Source organism: Peromyscus californicus, unplaced genomic scaffold, assembly GCF_007827085.1.
Source record: "Peromyscus californicus insignis strain IS unplaced genomic scaffold, ASM782708v3 Scaffold_4__1_contigs__length_199733344, whole genome shotgun sequence".
Classification (NCBI taxonomy): domain Eukaryota; kingdom Metazoa; phylum Chordata; class Mammalia; order Rodentia; family Cricetidae; genus Peromyscus; species Peromyscus californicus.
This window is the reverse complement of record NW_026294562.1, coordinates 177,083,151-177,098,028: the sequence shown is the minus strand read 5'-3', so window position 1 is coordinate 177,098,028 and position 14,878 is coordinate 177,083,151. Positions and strand designations below refer to the sequence as shown.

At 42.1% G+C, this 14,878-nt stretch overlaps 1 protein-coding gene across 10 annotated transcripts; it reads left to right on the top strand.

Moving 5' to 3' along the window:
• Nucleotides 1–55: 55 nt before the first annotated feature.
• LOC128095365 (zinc finger protein 420-like) lies at nt 56–14,644 on the top strand. 10 transcript variants are annotated; one of them, XM_052714241.1, is made up of 5 exons: nt 56–194; nt 1,686–1,902; nt 3,199–3,331; nt 3,590–3,691; nt 8,893–14,644. In XM_052714241.1, the coding sequence occupies exons 2-5, from the start codon at nt 1,843–1,845 to the stop codon at nt 11,271–11,273; spliced, it is 2,676 nt and encodes an 891-aa protein (XP_052570201.1). In that variant the 5' UTR covers nt 56–194; nt 1,686–1,842; the 3' UTR covers nt 11,274–14,644. The 10 variants fall into 10 exon arrangements, with proteins under 10 accessions (XP_052570201.1, XP_052570199.1, XP_052570197.1 ...); XM_052714239.1 differs by having other exon boundaries at nt 66–206; XM_052714237.1 differs by having other exon boundaries at nt 68–194; nt 1,682–1,902.
• Nucleotides 14,645–14,878: the final 234 nt, after the last annotated feature.

Sequence of the window (14,878 nt, the reverse complement as noted above, 5' to 3'; positions counted from 1 at the left end):
CCACTGGAAAAAAGGCTAGGAACATTGATTTACAGTAAACGGAAGTGGTCTGGAGCGGTCATATCCGCTTAAATCTTGACGCTGATCGGTTCTGTTATTGTTGCTCGGACAGCACGAGAGTTTGGATTCTGAACACTGAGCGTCCGTGGGAGGAAGTCGCGGGCACCGGCGGGCCGTGTGCAGAGCTCTCTGAGGTCCGGTGTGAGGTGAATGACGTCGAAGCAGGGAGGATTCTGCTGTGGAACGCTGGTTGGTGCTGAGTGACAGCTGATACGGCCGGCCGCAGGGGGTTGCTGTAGCTGAGCTGGGGAGTCGGGAAAGCGGGGTTACTGATGGAGCCCGCCATGGCGAGCCTGGGGCTGGTGTCTGGGGGTGATCGCGCTGCACTCGGATCGAGCAGTGGCCTGCGAGAAGAGAAAAAGTAGATAAAAATGGAAAATGAGCTTATTCGTAGTTTGGGTTCATTTTGGGAAGACCAACCATTCTCAGTTAGCCTGTCGCTTCTCTCAGCAGGGCTAATACTAAGAATGCATGGGACAAAAGCCAGGGAATTCGCACGTGCTCATTTAGCTGTGGGCACAGACAGTCACGAGAGCTGGGAGAAGATTAGCCTTTGTGCAGACAACAGGGCTTCTAGGACGGACCATTTCATTCTCAGCATGTCGTCTCCTGTAGGGAGCTTGAGATGCAAAACAAACCTTTAAAAGGCAAATCCTAATCCCTGAGTCCACTTTACTTGAGGGCTGGGGTCCTTTGCAGATGAGGTGGTCAGTGCTGGCCTCTGCTGGGGACCATGGGGCCACAGTAAGAGCCAGTGATTGGCATTTGAGCAAAATAATGCTGTGTCCTTATTGGGGATGTTGTTTGGGCCTCACTTTTTAGTTTATTGAAGGTTCTCTGGAAACCTGTAAATGTCATCTATTTCTTGGCTGTCAAAGTAGTAATGTTCTGTGGAAAAATGGGCATGCCCATGTTTAATTTGGTGGTCCTGTGGTCCACTGATTGGAGGTCACTGAGTCCAGGATGTCAGTGAGTACATCCTATTTACCATGAAGACATTGTGGATAGGGGAGAAACGCTTTGTGTGTGCCTCCACAAGCATTTCTGTGGCCTGGTGTTTATGTGGAGTGTTTCCAATTCTGGGAAGGGATTGGGCCACTGGATTTAAGGGAAGAGAATGGGATGTTGATGTGGGTATAGGTACATGCATGTGTCCGTCAGTGCACATGCAATGAGGCTAGAGTAAGCTGTTCAGTGTCCTGCTCCATCACTCCCAGCCTTACTCCCTTGAGGTTGGGTCTCTCACTGAACCTGGAGCTAGGCTGATAGACAGAGAGCCCAGAGATACTCCTCTTTTAGTCCCACACAGTGCTGGAGTTACAGGCATTTGTGACCAAGTCTGCCTTTTTCAGGTTGCTGGGGATTTGAACTCAGGTCCTCATGCACCAGCAGCAAGCTCTCTTACCCACTGCACCATCTCCCAGACCCCAGACTATGGTGTTGGGTTTTCTTTTTCATCACCCTGGTCAATACTAGAGGAAGGCTTTTCTGAGCTTTGTCTGTTGCATCGTGCCTACATTGTGACTGTCTTGGGCCCTCAGAAACTCATGTGTGGCAAATGTTGTCTGAGGACATAAAGTCATTCCCTCTCTGAACTTTCTGCTGTCTCTTTACACCTAAGTCAGGCCACATCATCCAGACTGTGGGATTTTCTGCCTCATCACAGCTGGCCTCTGCTCAGCTGCCCTCCTGGGAACCTCTAGGCACTCACCCAGCTTCCAGTTCCTGAGAAAATCGGATCTGCCAGCAAAAGAGGCCAAGAGAGGAAACATACCTGCTGCCATGAATTTATCCCAGGAACCCCAGAGACTGAGCCTGCAGGAGCAGGATGGGTCATGCGAGGTAAGCAGCAGTTGCCTGGGGTCCAGATTCTGTAAAACTGGAGGGCAGACATGGGAAGTAGCAGATCCTGGGCCCCCCAATCCAGAGGCAGACTTGCTCCTCCAGCTGAGAGCAGACCACAGGGACCAGTGCACCTCCTAGTCTTTCATGTCGCTCCATGTCCTGCCTTTTGGTGTTTAGATGTAGCCCTCAATCCTGTGTCTTCTTGTCCCATTTCATAGTCACTGTCATTTGGTGAGTATCTTTGAAGGAGTTCGTTTGATATGAATTCATGGCAGGTAAGTCTTGGAGACCATGAGTGTCTGATACTGCCTTGCCAAAAATCAAAATGAAACTGTTTACTACTCTAGAGGTGGTCAGACCTGGGAGAATGCAGCTGATAAATGAGACAGACTAAAGTCTCATGCAATATCCAGCTTTATTCAGAGCATCAGACTATTTATACTCTGAAGGTTAAGAGGAGTCATGTGAGTAAAGTGTCCAGTCACAAGGGCAAGCCTCCCATGGCAAGCAAACGGCACACAGCAAAAACATGTTTTTCCATAGAGACCCATAAACAAATAACAATAGCCAGCTGTAATGATTAATCTGAAGTAAACTCACTCCTATCCACTACACCTGGAGGAGCATGAAAACACCTTCCTATATAGCCTGCTCTGGCTAGAACTCACTGTGTAGACCAGACTAGCCTCAAACTTGTAGAGATCCACCTGCCTCTCTCTTCAGAGTGCTGGGATTAAAGGAGTGCACCACACCCAGCTTTGATTGTTGTTTTAAAAAGGGATTGCAAACTTTTTTTTAATTGTAATATGTCTTTCAGTGAGTTGTCTTCTGGTTCATGGATGGACTATTTACATCTAATGATACTGGAGATATCCTGACATGTGATTTTCTGAATTAATGAGAATTCCAAAAGCTAAAATGAAGCAGTGCAGTTGATTTTGTTTAAAGTCTTCGGTCTCTGAATGCTCCTCCTTCCTCTGGTTCTCAACCTTTCATGATAATTCACCACTTCCCTGAAGCCTAGACTAATGTTGGCTCTAAGTGTCAGGCTGCTTATTCCTTTTTGAAGCATTCATAACAACCCATTTCTGGCTGCTTTGGGGAAGAAAATCTGAGTGTACAAAAATCTGAGTATGAACTTTCTTGACTTCTGAAATATTTATATAATATATATTATTTATATAATATGAAATAGATATTTTCTGGAAAGCCTAATGATAAATCACAGTAAAGAATCACTGAACCACACTTCAGTGATGACTGACTCACAATGACTGCACTTTGTTGTTACAGAGATTAGGGGTGGTGTCCTTTGAGGATGTGACTGTGGACTTCAGCCAGGAGGAGTGGCGGCGCCTGGACCCTGCCCAGAGACGCCTGTACCAGGACGTGATGCTGGAGATCTACAGCCACCTCTTGGCAGTGGGTGAGCATAGCTGGCCGGGGGTCCAGGATGAGCGTTATTACCCCCTTTTTTTTGTAGAACATGATGGGATATCAAAAGTGTGCCATGGTTTTCCCCCAGGGTCTGTCTAGATAATTTGTTACTTTTTGACACTCCAAGTTAATAATTCTGTGCCCACTACAGAGTGTTGATTTTTCCAGTCAGCCAGTGGCAAAGCTCATTGGGTGACCGCTAAAGCCTAAAAGCTACACACTAAGCAAATATTCTTCCAATGTACAGGGTACCCCATTCCCAGCCCTGGGGCCATCCTCAGGATAAAGCAAAGAAAGGAGGAATGGATGGGAGAGGTTAAGTTCCCACATCAGCAGTGTGGGTGTCAAGGTAAGTGAATATGACCTAGATGGAGGGGGATGTCACTAGAGGGCCATTATCAGTCTTCCTCACTTACCAATCCCCTAGTGTTGGGCATCCAGTTTGCTTCCTACTGACACTCTCTACAACTTAGGGTGCAGAACATTGTGAATATGGACCACAGTAGTGGGTACCAAGCTTGCTTCCTACCCCAACTCTCTACAACTAATGCCACAATGCTTTGTGGATATGGACTAGGAGTGAGAAATAAGACTAAGATAAGACTCTCAGAGGTGAACAGTAGGTATGGGCTGCCTCATCATGGAGATTACCTAAGTTGACTAACTCAACCATATTCTCCAGAAGGTCTACTCAGAGATTCATATTTGTACACCTTGTTTGTCTATAACAAACAAAAAAAGCAGATGAGGGAAACTTAGTGGTGGCTGATAATATAGATAAATGCACTGGTGGATAAATGCACTGGTGGATAAATGCGCTTGTGGATAAATGCACTGGTGGATAAATGCATTGGTAGATAAATGCACTGGTGGATGAATGCATTGGTGGATGAATGCATTGGTGGATAAATGTATTGGTTAGGAAGAAAATTGGCCTTTTTTTTTCATGTTAACCATGGTTAGGGCTGGGGATATATATCTCAGTAGTAGAGTGCCAGCCTCGCATGCACAGAGCCCTGGGCTCAATCCCCAGTGTAGTAGAAGTAATGACAGACAGATGTGTCAACATTGATAAGATCCATTAGTGAGGTACAAAGCTTTTAGCATGTACATTACATTGGATATTTTTTACGTTAGCTTCATTGTCATGTTCTTGTAATATCTGTCATTATGTTTCTTCCTCTCCTAGTTCTTTCCCTACTGACCTCCCCAGTCGTCTCTCGCTGGGCCCCTTCCTTGCCACAAATTGTCTCCCTTCTGCCTATATGTCCCATGTGTGCCCCTCTCCTGGTTTTTCCTTCCTCCCTTAAGATCCCTTCTCCTTTCACAGTCCGTTTCTTTTTTTAAGGATTTATTTATTTATTATGTATATAGTGTTCTGCCCGCATATATGCCTGAGTGCCAGAAAAGGGCACCAGATCTCATTACAGATGGTTGTAAGCCACCATGTGGTTGCTGGGAATTGAACTTAGGACCCTTGGAAGAACAGCTAGTGCTCTTAACCTCTGAGCCATCTCTCCAGCCCCCATAGTGCGTTTTCTACTTTCACTATTTACACACAACACATGCAGACAGACATATATATATATACATATATACAAAAATTAAATATATACATACATATATACATATACACAGAAATTAAAATCTGGAGTCTACATGTAAGAAAAAATGTGGTATTTGTTTTTGAGTAATGATCTCAAGTTCCATTGAGATCGTTTTGCTACAGTTTTCATAATTTTATATTTTTTCTTTATAGCTAACTAAAATCCCATTGTGTATATGTTCTACATTTTCTTCACACATTCATCTGTAGAGAGACATCTGGTTCCATTTCTTAGTGCATCAGTAAATATGGCTGTGCAAGTGTGTCTGCTGATGTTCATACAGAGTTCTTCAGGCGTACAGGCAGGTTGGTCTGGCTGGGTCATATGATCACTCTATTTTCAGTTCTTTGAGGAACTTCCACTGGCTTCTTTAGTGACTTCTTTGCAGTCCCTGCAGCAGTGGGCAGGGGTGTAACTTTCTTTGTGTGCATTTGTTGTTCGTTCCTTTGACAGTAGCCATTCTGACTGGGGTCAGCTAGAATATGAAAGAAGCTTTAATTTGCATTTCCCTGGTCACTAACAATATTGAATACTTTTTCAAATACCTGTTGCCTTTTGAGAAGTAGTCATTAAATATATTAGCTGTTTCTTGGGTTGTTTTGGTGTTTGATTCTTTTATAGTTCTTCATATAGTCTATATATTAATCTATAGTTAGAAAGATTCCTTCCCATTACATAGGCTATCTCCTCCTTCTGATGATTGTTTCTTTCATGGTGCAGGTTTTTAATTTTCTATAACCGCACTTATCAATTCACAGGATTTCTTCCTGTGCTATTGCTGACTTTTCCTAAAAGTCCTAGCACACCTGTGTTTTTAGGAGTTTTGCATCTGTCTTCCTTTAGCAGTTTCAGAATTTCATACATTGCATTAAGATCTTCAGTCTGTTTAACGTTGTTTCGTCAGGGGTCAAGAGCACTGGCTGCTCTTCCAAAGGACCTGTGTTCGGTTCCCAGTGCCCACATGGCAGCTCACAACTATTTATAATTCCAGTTCTAGAGGATCTGACTTCCCTTCTGGCCCCTTCAGGTGCTACAGCAAACACCCATACACATAAAATAAAATAAATAAATCTTTTCTCTCCCAAGCAGAGGCAGCCACCCTTTAGTTTCTCTCCCAGTAAATCTCTTGTGTGAGGTTTGTTGTGTGTTGTGACTCTGTGGTATTCCTTGGCTCCTGACGACCAGGATACCTTCCAAAAGAAAAAGAAAAAAAAGAAAAAAGAAAAGAAAGCGAAAGAATGCCAGGCAGTGGTGGTGCACGCCTTTTATCCCAGCACTCAGGAGGAGGAGGCAGGTGGATCCCTGTGAGTTCGAGGCCAGCCTAGTCTACCAAGGGAGTTCCAGGACAGGCACCAAAAACTACACAGAGAAACCCTGTGTCAAAAAAAAGGGAGGAGGATGAAGAAGAAGAAAAGAAAGGAAGGAAGGAGGGAGAGAGGAGAAAGAGAGAGAGAGAGGAAAAAGGGAAGATGGGCTCTAGTTTCATTTTTTACAGGAGAATGTACAGTTGTCCTGTACGATTTGTTAAAGACACTTCTTAATATGTTCTTGAATATGTTTTGAAATTTTTTCTTAAGATGTTTTGTGTTCCCCTCCCCCCTCCACCACCACACACACATACCTTTTATTTTCTGTTGTGTCCTTATCCAGTTTTGGTATTAGGGTAATACTGGCTTCCTATCTTTTGGTGTTGCCTTTCTGTTTTATTGAAGAGTTTAAGAAGTATTGATGCTAGCACTTCTTTGAAGGTTTGGGAGGATTCCCCAGTGAATCTGGTCTTGGGCTTTTCTTGGCAGGGAGATGCTTTATTACTGCTTTTTCTGAATATTTTGTTTATGTCTTCTTGATTTAATTTTCTTGAGTTTTTGTTTTGTTTTGTTTTTTCCAACACAGGGTCTCACTATATAGATCTGGCTGTCTTGGAACTCACTCTGTAGACCAGGCTGGCCTCGAACTCACAGAGATCCACCTGCCCCTGCCTCCCGAGTGCTAGATTAAAGGCTTGTGCCACTACGCCCAGCATGATTTTAATTTTTGTAGGTCATATGTGACTAAAATTTTAACCATTTATTCTGAATTTTCCAGTTTTGTTTTTAATGTAATATTTCCGAGTACTTACTCTCTAGTAATCTGTTTTATTTCTTTACGTATATGCACCATCTGTGTGCAGTGCCCATGGAGGCCAGAAGATGGCATCTGATCCCCTAGGGCTAGTGTTACAGAGAGTTGTGAGCTGCAGTGTGGGTGCTTGGAACTGAACCTGGGTTCTCTGGAAGAGCAGTCAGTGCTCTTAACAGCTGAGCCATTTTTTTGAACCCCAACATCATTTATCGTTTTGTTTATGTGTATTGTTCTGTTAGTTTCCATTTTATCAATTACTGCCTTGATCTTTATTTTTTCTTTCCATTTGCTACTTTGGATTTTGCCTTTTTCTTCATTTCCTAAGACCTTTAGTTTCATCATAGTTTGAACTCTCTCTAATTTCTTTAATGTGAATATCTCAAATATCAACTTTCTCTTAGAACTGTCTTTGGCTGTATCCAAAGATCATGATAAGTTGGCATTCATCTTCATTTCATTAGCAGAATGTTTTAATATTTTGATTTCTTTGTGACTCACTGTTAATTCAAAATGTACTGTTCACTGGCAGTGGTGGCGTATGCCTTTAATCCCAGCACTCGGGAGGCAGAGGCAGGCAGATCTCTGTGAGTTCAAGGCCAGCCTGGGCTACAGAGTGAGTTCCAGGACAGGCTCCAAAGCTACACAGAGAAACCCTGTCTCAAAAAACCAAAAAAAAAAAAAAAGTACTGTTCTATGTCCATGTATCTGTGCAGCTTCTCTTACTGTTGGTTTCGAGTTTTATTCCATTATGGTCTTTTAAGATACCCAGAGTTGTTTCAGCTTCTTCATATTGTTCAGGTTTGCTTTGTAACCTAGCATATGGTCTGTTTTTTAGAAACTTCCATGGGCTGCTGAAAAGACTATTCCATTTCTGTTGAATGGAATATTCTGTAGATGTCCTTTAGATGTGTTTGATCTGTGTCATAGTATTTTCTTATTTAGATTTATTTTTGTGTACATGTGTGTGTATCTGTGTAAGTATATGCCACATGTGTGGGGTTTCCACAAAGTCCAGAAGAGGATGTTGGATCCCCTGGAGCTGGAGTAAGAGCAGTTTGTGAGCTGCCTGATGTAAGTACTGGAAACTAAACTCCAGTCCTTTGAAAAAGAACAAATGCATTTAACTACTTTTACATTATAGTATGAGATTGGAAAAGTAAGGAAAGGCCACTATATAATGTAAATTGTTGTTAAAAAAGAAAAATTTGCTTGTTTTAGGTTGTAGCTCAAGGATAGAGTTATTTTCCTAGATGGAGTACAACTTCCATTCCTAGCAACAGAGAGCTGGGGACATCATTATATGAGCACTAAACTCGATGAGAATATGGGCCAAAGGCATGAGTATGTTTTTCTCTAGAACTGATGAAGTCCTCTGTCTGGTGTTCTCTTCTGTCTTTCAACATTTTGCTGTCCACTGAAGCTACCTTATAATAGCCTTGTCAGTTTCTTCCCCTACATCTTACCCTACAAGGTCTCCTCTATAAATCGAATGTGTTGGTTTGTTCCAACAGTCTTCTGCACAAATTATTGAAGCCATCTTTGCCACTGACCTAAGTATTCATATTAGTATTTCTTCATTTCTAAAACAGGAAGAGTAGTTGTAACTGCTTTATGAGATGGTTTGGGAAATAAAATGAGTTTGTTTCCATCATAAAGTTGCCTGTATACCTAATGTTTGGCATGTCATATGGGAGGTAGGAATGTTCTACTCATTGTCATAAGTACCTCACAGATATTTTGTGCTCACTGTTTATTAACTCTATGTGATTCCTCACCCATACAGTTCATTATGCATGTTCTTTCATCTCTTTTCTTCTCCCAGAAGTGGAATCAGAGTTTTACACCCCTCCACAGAAAGTTTCTGAGAATGCAGCATTTCAAATTAGTAAGGCAAGTGAAATCATAAGACATGGTTTGTGGTGCTCTGTTTTAGAAGAACTGTGGCAAGATCCTGACCCCACAAAAAGAGATCAGCAAAACCATATCCCACCCTGGAATCCTGGTGCTTTCCTCAACAAGAAAACGCAGAGAACAGACAGAGACTGTGAATATAAAGAGTCCGGGAAAACCATCCCTTTAGTGTCCAACCTTATTTCTACACAAAAGGGAGCTCCAAAGTTATGTGCAAAAGGTTTGAAGCATAACCTTGAAGCAAAGGGTGAAGATCAAAACAACATCACAAAACAGCTCAATGATGTCGTTACGTCTGGCCAGCTCTTCACACAAGACTCTTCTAATGCTGACTGTACAATTCCTCATGAAGGACAGAATTCATGCAAAGGTAGCCAGTGCAGAAAAGTTCTCATCCATAAACAAACACTTACACAGCAAGTAGTTCATTCTAAGGAGAAACCAGATGCATGCACTGAGTGTGGAAAGGTCTTCTATGACATGTCTGCTTTCAGTAAACATCAGGCAACTCACACTGGAGAAAGACCTTTTGTCTGTCACAAGTGTGGGAAAACATTCCTCCAGAAGTCAGAGTTGACCTTTCATCAAGAAACTCACATAGAGAAACCTTATGAGTGTCCCGACTGTGGGAAATCATTTAGTCGTACATCCAACCTGCAGGTCCATCATCGAATTCACACTGGAGAGAAACCTTATGAATGCGGTGACTGTGGGAAATCCTTCAATAATACATCCCAACTGAAAGTACATTATCGAATACATACAGGGGAGAGACCATATGTGTGTCCTGTATGTGGGAAAGCCTTCAAGCAGAAGTCAATCCTCAGTACTCATGAGACAATTCACACCGGGGAGAAGCCTTACAAATGTACTGTTTGTGGGAAATTATTTAGTTGTACATCCCGACTGAAAGTGCATTATCAGATTCATATGAAGGAGAAACCTTATGAATGTGGTGACTGTGGGAAAGCCTTCAAGCGAAAGTCAAGTCTCACCGTTCACCAGAAGATACATATTAGACAAATACACCATGTATGCAGTGAGTGTGGGAAAGCTTTCAACCAGAAGTCAGAGCTCAGCATGCACCAGAGGATTCATCTGGGGAAGAATTCTCACAAATGCGGTGACTGTGGGAAGTCATTTACTTATGCATCCCAGTTGAAGATGCATTATCGAGTTCACACAGGGGAGAAGCCTTACAAGTGCCGGGACTGTGGGAAATCATTTACTTATTCATTCACACTGAATGTGCACCGTCGAATTCACAAAGTGGAGAAGCCTCACAAATGTAGTGTCTGTGGGAAAGCCTTGGCTTCTAAGTACCAACTTGAAGAGCATGAGCGAATTCACACAGGAGAGAAACCTTATGTGTGCACCGAATGTGGAAAAGGTTTTCATGGTAGGTCAGGTTTCCTGAGACATCAGCTAACTCACACTAGGGATAAACCTTTTGTCTGTCACAAATGTGGAAAGGCCTTCTTTCAGAGGTCACAACTGACATCTCATCAACAAACTCACACGGGAGAGAAGCCTTATAAATGTCGTTACTGTGGGAAATCATTCAGTCATACATCCCAACTGACAGTACATCATCGAATTCACACAGGAGAGAGACCTTACAAATGCAACTACTGTGGGAAGTCGTTCAGTAATTCCTCCCAACTGAAAGAGCATCTCCGAATTCATACTGGGGAGACACCTTATGCATGTTCTGAATGCGGGAAGGCCTTCAGCCGAAGATCGTCCCTTAATCTCCACACAAAAATTCATACTGGAGAAAAACACCATGTGTGTAGTGAGTGTGGGAAAGCCTTTAGTCAGAAGTCAGTACTTCGAACACATCAGAGAATTCACACTGGGGAGAAGCCTTACAAATGCAGTGACTGTGGGAAAGCCTTGACTTCAAAGGGCCAACTCCGAGATCACCAGAGAATTCACACGGGTGAGAAGCCCTATGTCTGCACGGAATGTGGGAAGGGCTTCTTTGGCAGGTCATCTTTGCATAGACATCAGATAACTCACACCAAGGAGAGACCTTTTATCTGTCAAAAATGTGGGAAAACCTTCATCCAGAAGTCAGCATTGACATCACATCAGCAAATTCATACAGGCGAGAAACCCTATGTGTGCCCTGAATGTGGGAAGGGCTTCTACAATAAGTCGTCTTTGCCTAGACATCAGATGACTCACACTAGAGGGAGATCTTTTGTCTGTCAAAAATGTGGGAAGGCATTCCTCCAGAAGTCCGTGTTGAAATGCCATCAGCGGACTCACACTTGCAAGAAGCCATAGGAAAGCCGTGGGAAATCATTCCATAACACGTCCCACTGAAGGCCATCATCATATACACATAGAAATGCAGAGAAGGGTCGGGCGGCAGCGGCACACGTCTTTGATCCCAGCACTCAGGAGGCAGAGCCAGGCAGATCTCTGTGAGTTCGAGATCAGCCTGGTCTACAGAGTGAGATCCAGGACAGGCACCAAAACTACACAGAGAAACCCTGTCTTGAAAAACCAAAAAAAAAAAAAAAAATAAATAAAAAATAAAAAATGCAAAGAGGATGGGAAGTCATCCAGCAGTGCATCCCAACTGGATGTGCAGCACTAGATTCATATGGGGAAAGAGCCTATTGTGTTCTGAGTGTAGAAAGGCCTTCAACAGCATGTCACATTACAGTAAATACCAAGCAACTCATACCAGACACAGTTCTTATAGGCTGTTTTTGTGTGAAAAGCTTTTCCAAGAAATCAGTGCATAGTCTATAAACAGATTTCCAACTGAGGTATAGTCCTTAAATCCTTTGAAGAAAATGTTTTGAAAGAACTTATTGCACACTATAGCTTCTGTATGTTAAAAGATCTACATATGCACTGCTTGTTTAAACACATTATTCACAAGAGAATTTGTTGTGTGATTATGGATTTCATCCTAGGAGGAACCCCTAAAGCAATGGTCTGAGGAAAGTTTCTCTATAGAAAATGCCAAAAGACACATTGGTACCAGACTATAGAAAAGTTTTGGGGATTTTATATCAACAATATTCCTGTTTATTATGGGATAATAATATTTATAATGCAAGAAAGAAAATGACAAGATTGTGTGATCTGTCAAAACTGTCTAATGTGTATGTATGATTGCATATTTATTTGTTTATGTGACATCAATGTTTACATATGTATTGCCTCATACTAGTGGGGTTTGACATGGAAGTCATTGCCTAACATGAGTTTCTTTTTTTAAAAATCTGATGTGTGTTGACAATCTATCCCTTATTCACACCATCTTGAGGCTGCACTATCAATAATTATTAGTCTTTTCATCATATGAAAATAACTTTTGAGATAAATCCATAAGTGAAAGTCTATAGCATTCACTGCTCCTGGTATTGTAACTTTTCTCTTCCATGATTAGCTCAGCTTATTTTTTTTGCATGTGTCCCGTCTGTAAATGAACTACATAGACAGAGCCATTATAGAATTATTATAGAATAATATAATTATAGAATCATTGAAGACTTCTTCATAGTCTTATGCAGGCTTCTAGTGCACACAAGAAGACAGTAAATAGTGTAGTGTGTGTGTGTGTGTGTGTGTGTGTGTGTGTGTGTGTGTGTGTATACACATGCATGAGTGCCAAGGCACAGGTGTGAAAAACTCAGAGAACAGTTCGTGAGTTGGTTCTTAGCTAACAACATGCAAGTCCCAGGAATTGAGCTCAGGTAGGTCATCAGGCATGGCAACATGTGCCATTAACCACTGAGCTAGCTCATGCCCACCAATGGATTTTTTTTTTTTTTTTTGAGAGTCTCACTGTGTAGCCTTGGCTGACCTGGAGCATGAGCTGGTCTTGAACTCAGAGACCCACCTGCCACTGTCTCCCAAGTGCTGGGACTAAAGGCACGCACCATCATGCCTGCTTGAATTTTTTAAATAAAGTTTTATGCAGTGTAGCTATGATCATTTGTATATATTCTGGGGATGCTTTGTTGCTCCACTAGTACAGCTGAGTAGTTGTGGGAGAAACCATTTGATCTCCAAGCTACAAATATTTATTATCTGGCTCTTCACAGAACATATTTGCCAATATGTGACACATGCATCACTATCCACATAATCATATCCCTGTATAGAATTTCTTTTCTTTGTTTTATAAAAAGCAAACCACATCTGTGTATATATTGTTTTTCTACTCTAAAATACATACCTTCATTGGCAGCATGGTGTGCTATGAAGTTGAAATACCATAATCCAGAGCCAGGTGTAGTGACACACACTTTTAATCATAGCACTCAGGACACAGGCAGGCAGAACTCTTGAGTCTGAGGTCAGCTTGGGCTACATAATGAGTTCCAGGACTACCAGGGCAATAGAGAAGGACCTTGTCTCAAAGAACAACAACAAGGTCGAGATAACTTTCTGAAAAGCGTGAATCAGAAAAGGAGGAGCCAAAGAGAAGGGTAACTGGGTTCAACTGAAGCGGCAGCCTGTTTCACCCAAAACTTTGTGAGAACTGACAGAAAAGAGTCTGAGCTGCTGTAGCCCATTCCCTGTAAATCATGGCTTAGTGTAAAAAAAAGGGGGGGGGGGAGACCTAGACTATTAAAAACCAAGAGAACATGGACTAAGAGAATTCCCTGAAGAAGTTCTTTTAAAGTGTTTATCCTCCTTAGCTAACATCTTACCCTGGTCAGAATGGCCGTTATCAATGGACAACAAACCTGCTGAGGATGTGAAGAAAAGGGAGCCTTTACTGACTGTTGGAGGAAATGCAGATTGCAACCCTAATGAAATCAGTCTGGGGTTCTGTTGTCGTGTTTGGTTGGTTTGTTTGATTTGATTTGATTTGATTTTGAGACAGGATCTCACTATGCAGCCTTAGTGGTGGTTTCTGAAATTACTAAAACTGGAACTGCCCCATGACCCAGCTAACCACTTCCAGATATACACCCTGGGAATCTGTATCGTACCACAGAGATACTAACACACCCGACCCAGCTAACCACTTCCAGATACACACCCTGGGAATCTGTATCGTACCACAGAGATACTAACACACCCGTTTTCACCACTACTCTTCACAATTACAAAGAAATGAAATCAGTCTAGATGTCCATCAGTACAGATGGGTGTATGTATAATGAGCCTGTAGTATAAATACAATGGAATTTCATGAGTCATAAAAATGAAATTTATAGTAAAATAAATTAAATTGGAAAATTTGAGGTAAGGTCATCCAGGAAGACAATAACTTATTCTTTCTCATATACAGATATTTCTGATTTTATGTATGTACAGCTTCAGCTTCTGAGTGTCTCTAATGGCTCATCACCTCCATGAGGCAAGTGCTTCATCTTGGTGAACTAGCTGTGGTTTGGGCTGCAAGACACATGGGCATTGTACAAGGTTTATTGACTGAAAAAGTCAATTTTGAAAGAAATTCTGGAAGAACAAGATTGTGCCTGTGATGCAATAAATGGGTATAGTTAACAATAATGACATGTTTAGAAGCAGCAGATAAATGAAGAGCAGAGACTGACATTTGCATAACACTAACTTTCATGTAGTTTACTATAATTTTGCCCCGTGGTGATGGATGGCTGAGCCTTCTCTTTGGAGACTCGAGCTGTATCTTTGATGATAAAACTGTGTTCTCCAAATCATCACTCCTGTAGTCTGTTTTCAATGGGAAGATCTAGATCATCTGTGAACCGGGCATGATGGCACGTTGTTGCAATCCTAGCACTTGAATGGCATAGACAAGAAGATCAGAGTAAGTTCAAGGCCAGCCTAATCTACATAGTTCTAGCCCAGTGGTTCTCAACTGTTCTAATGCTGTGACCCTTTAATACAGTTCCTCATGTAATATGGTTCCTCATGTTGTGCTAACCCCCAACAAT

Coding starts and splice junctions, on each gene's coding strand:
- LOC128095365 (XM_052714231.1), top strand. CDS start 333: ATGGAGCCCGCCATGGCGAGCCTGGGGCTGGTGTCTGGGGGTGATCGC. Junction 422..1,685: donor GGCCTGCGAGAAGAGAAAAA/GTAGATAAAAAT, acceptor CACCTAAGTCAG/GCCACATCATCCAGACTGTG. Junction 1,903..3,198: donor AGCAGGATGGGTCATGCGAG/GTAAGCAGCAGT, acceptor TTGTTGTTACAG/AGATTAGGGGTGGTGTCCTT.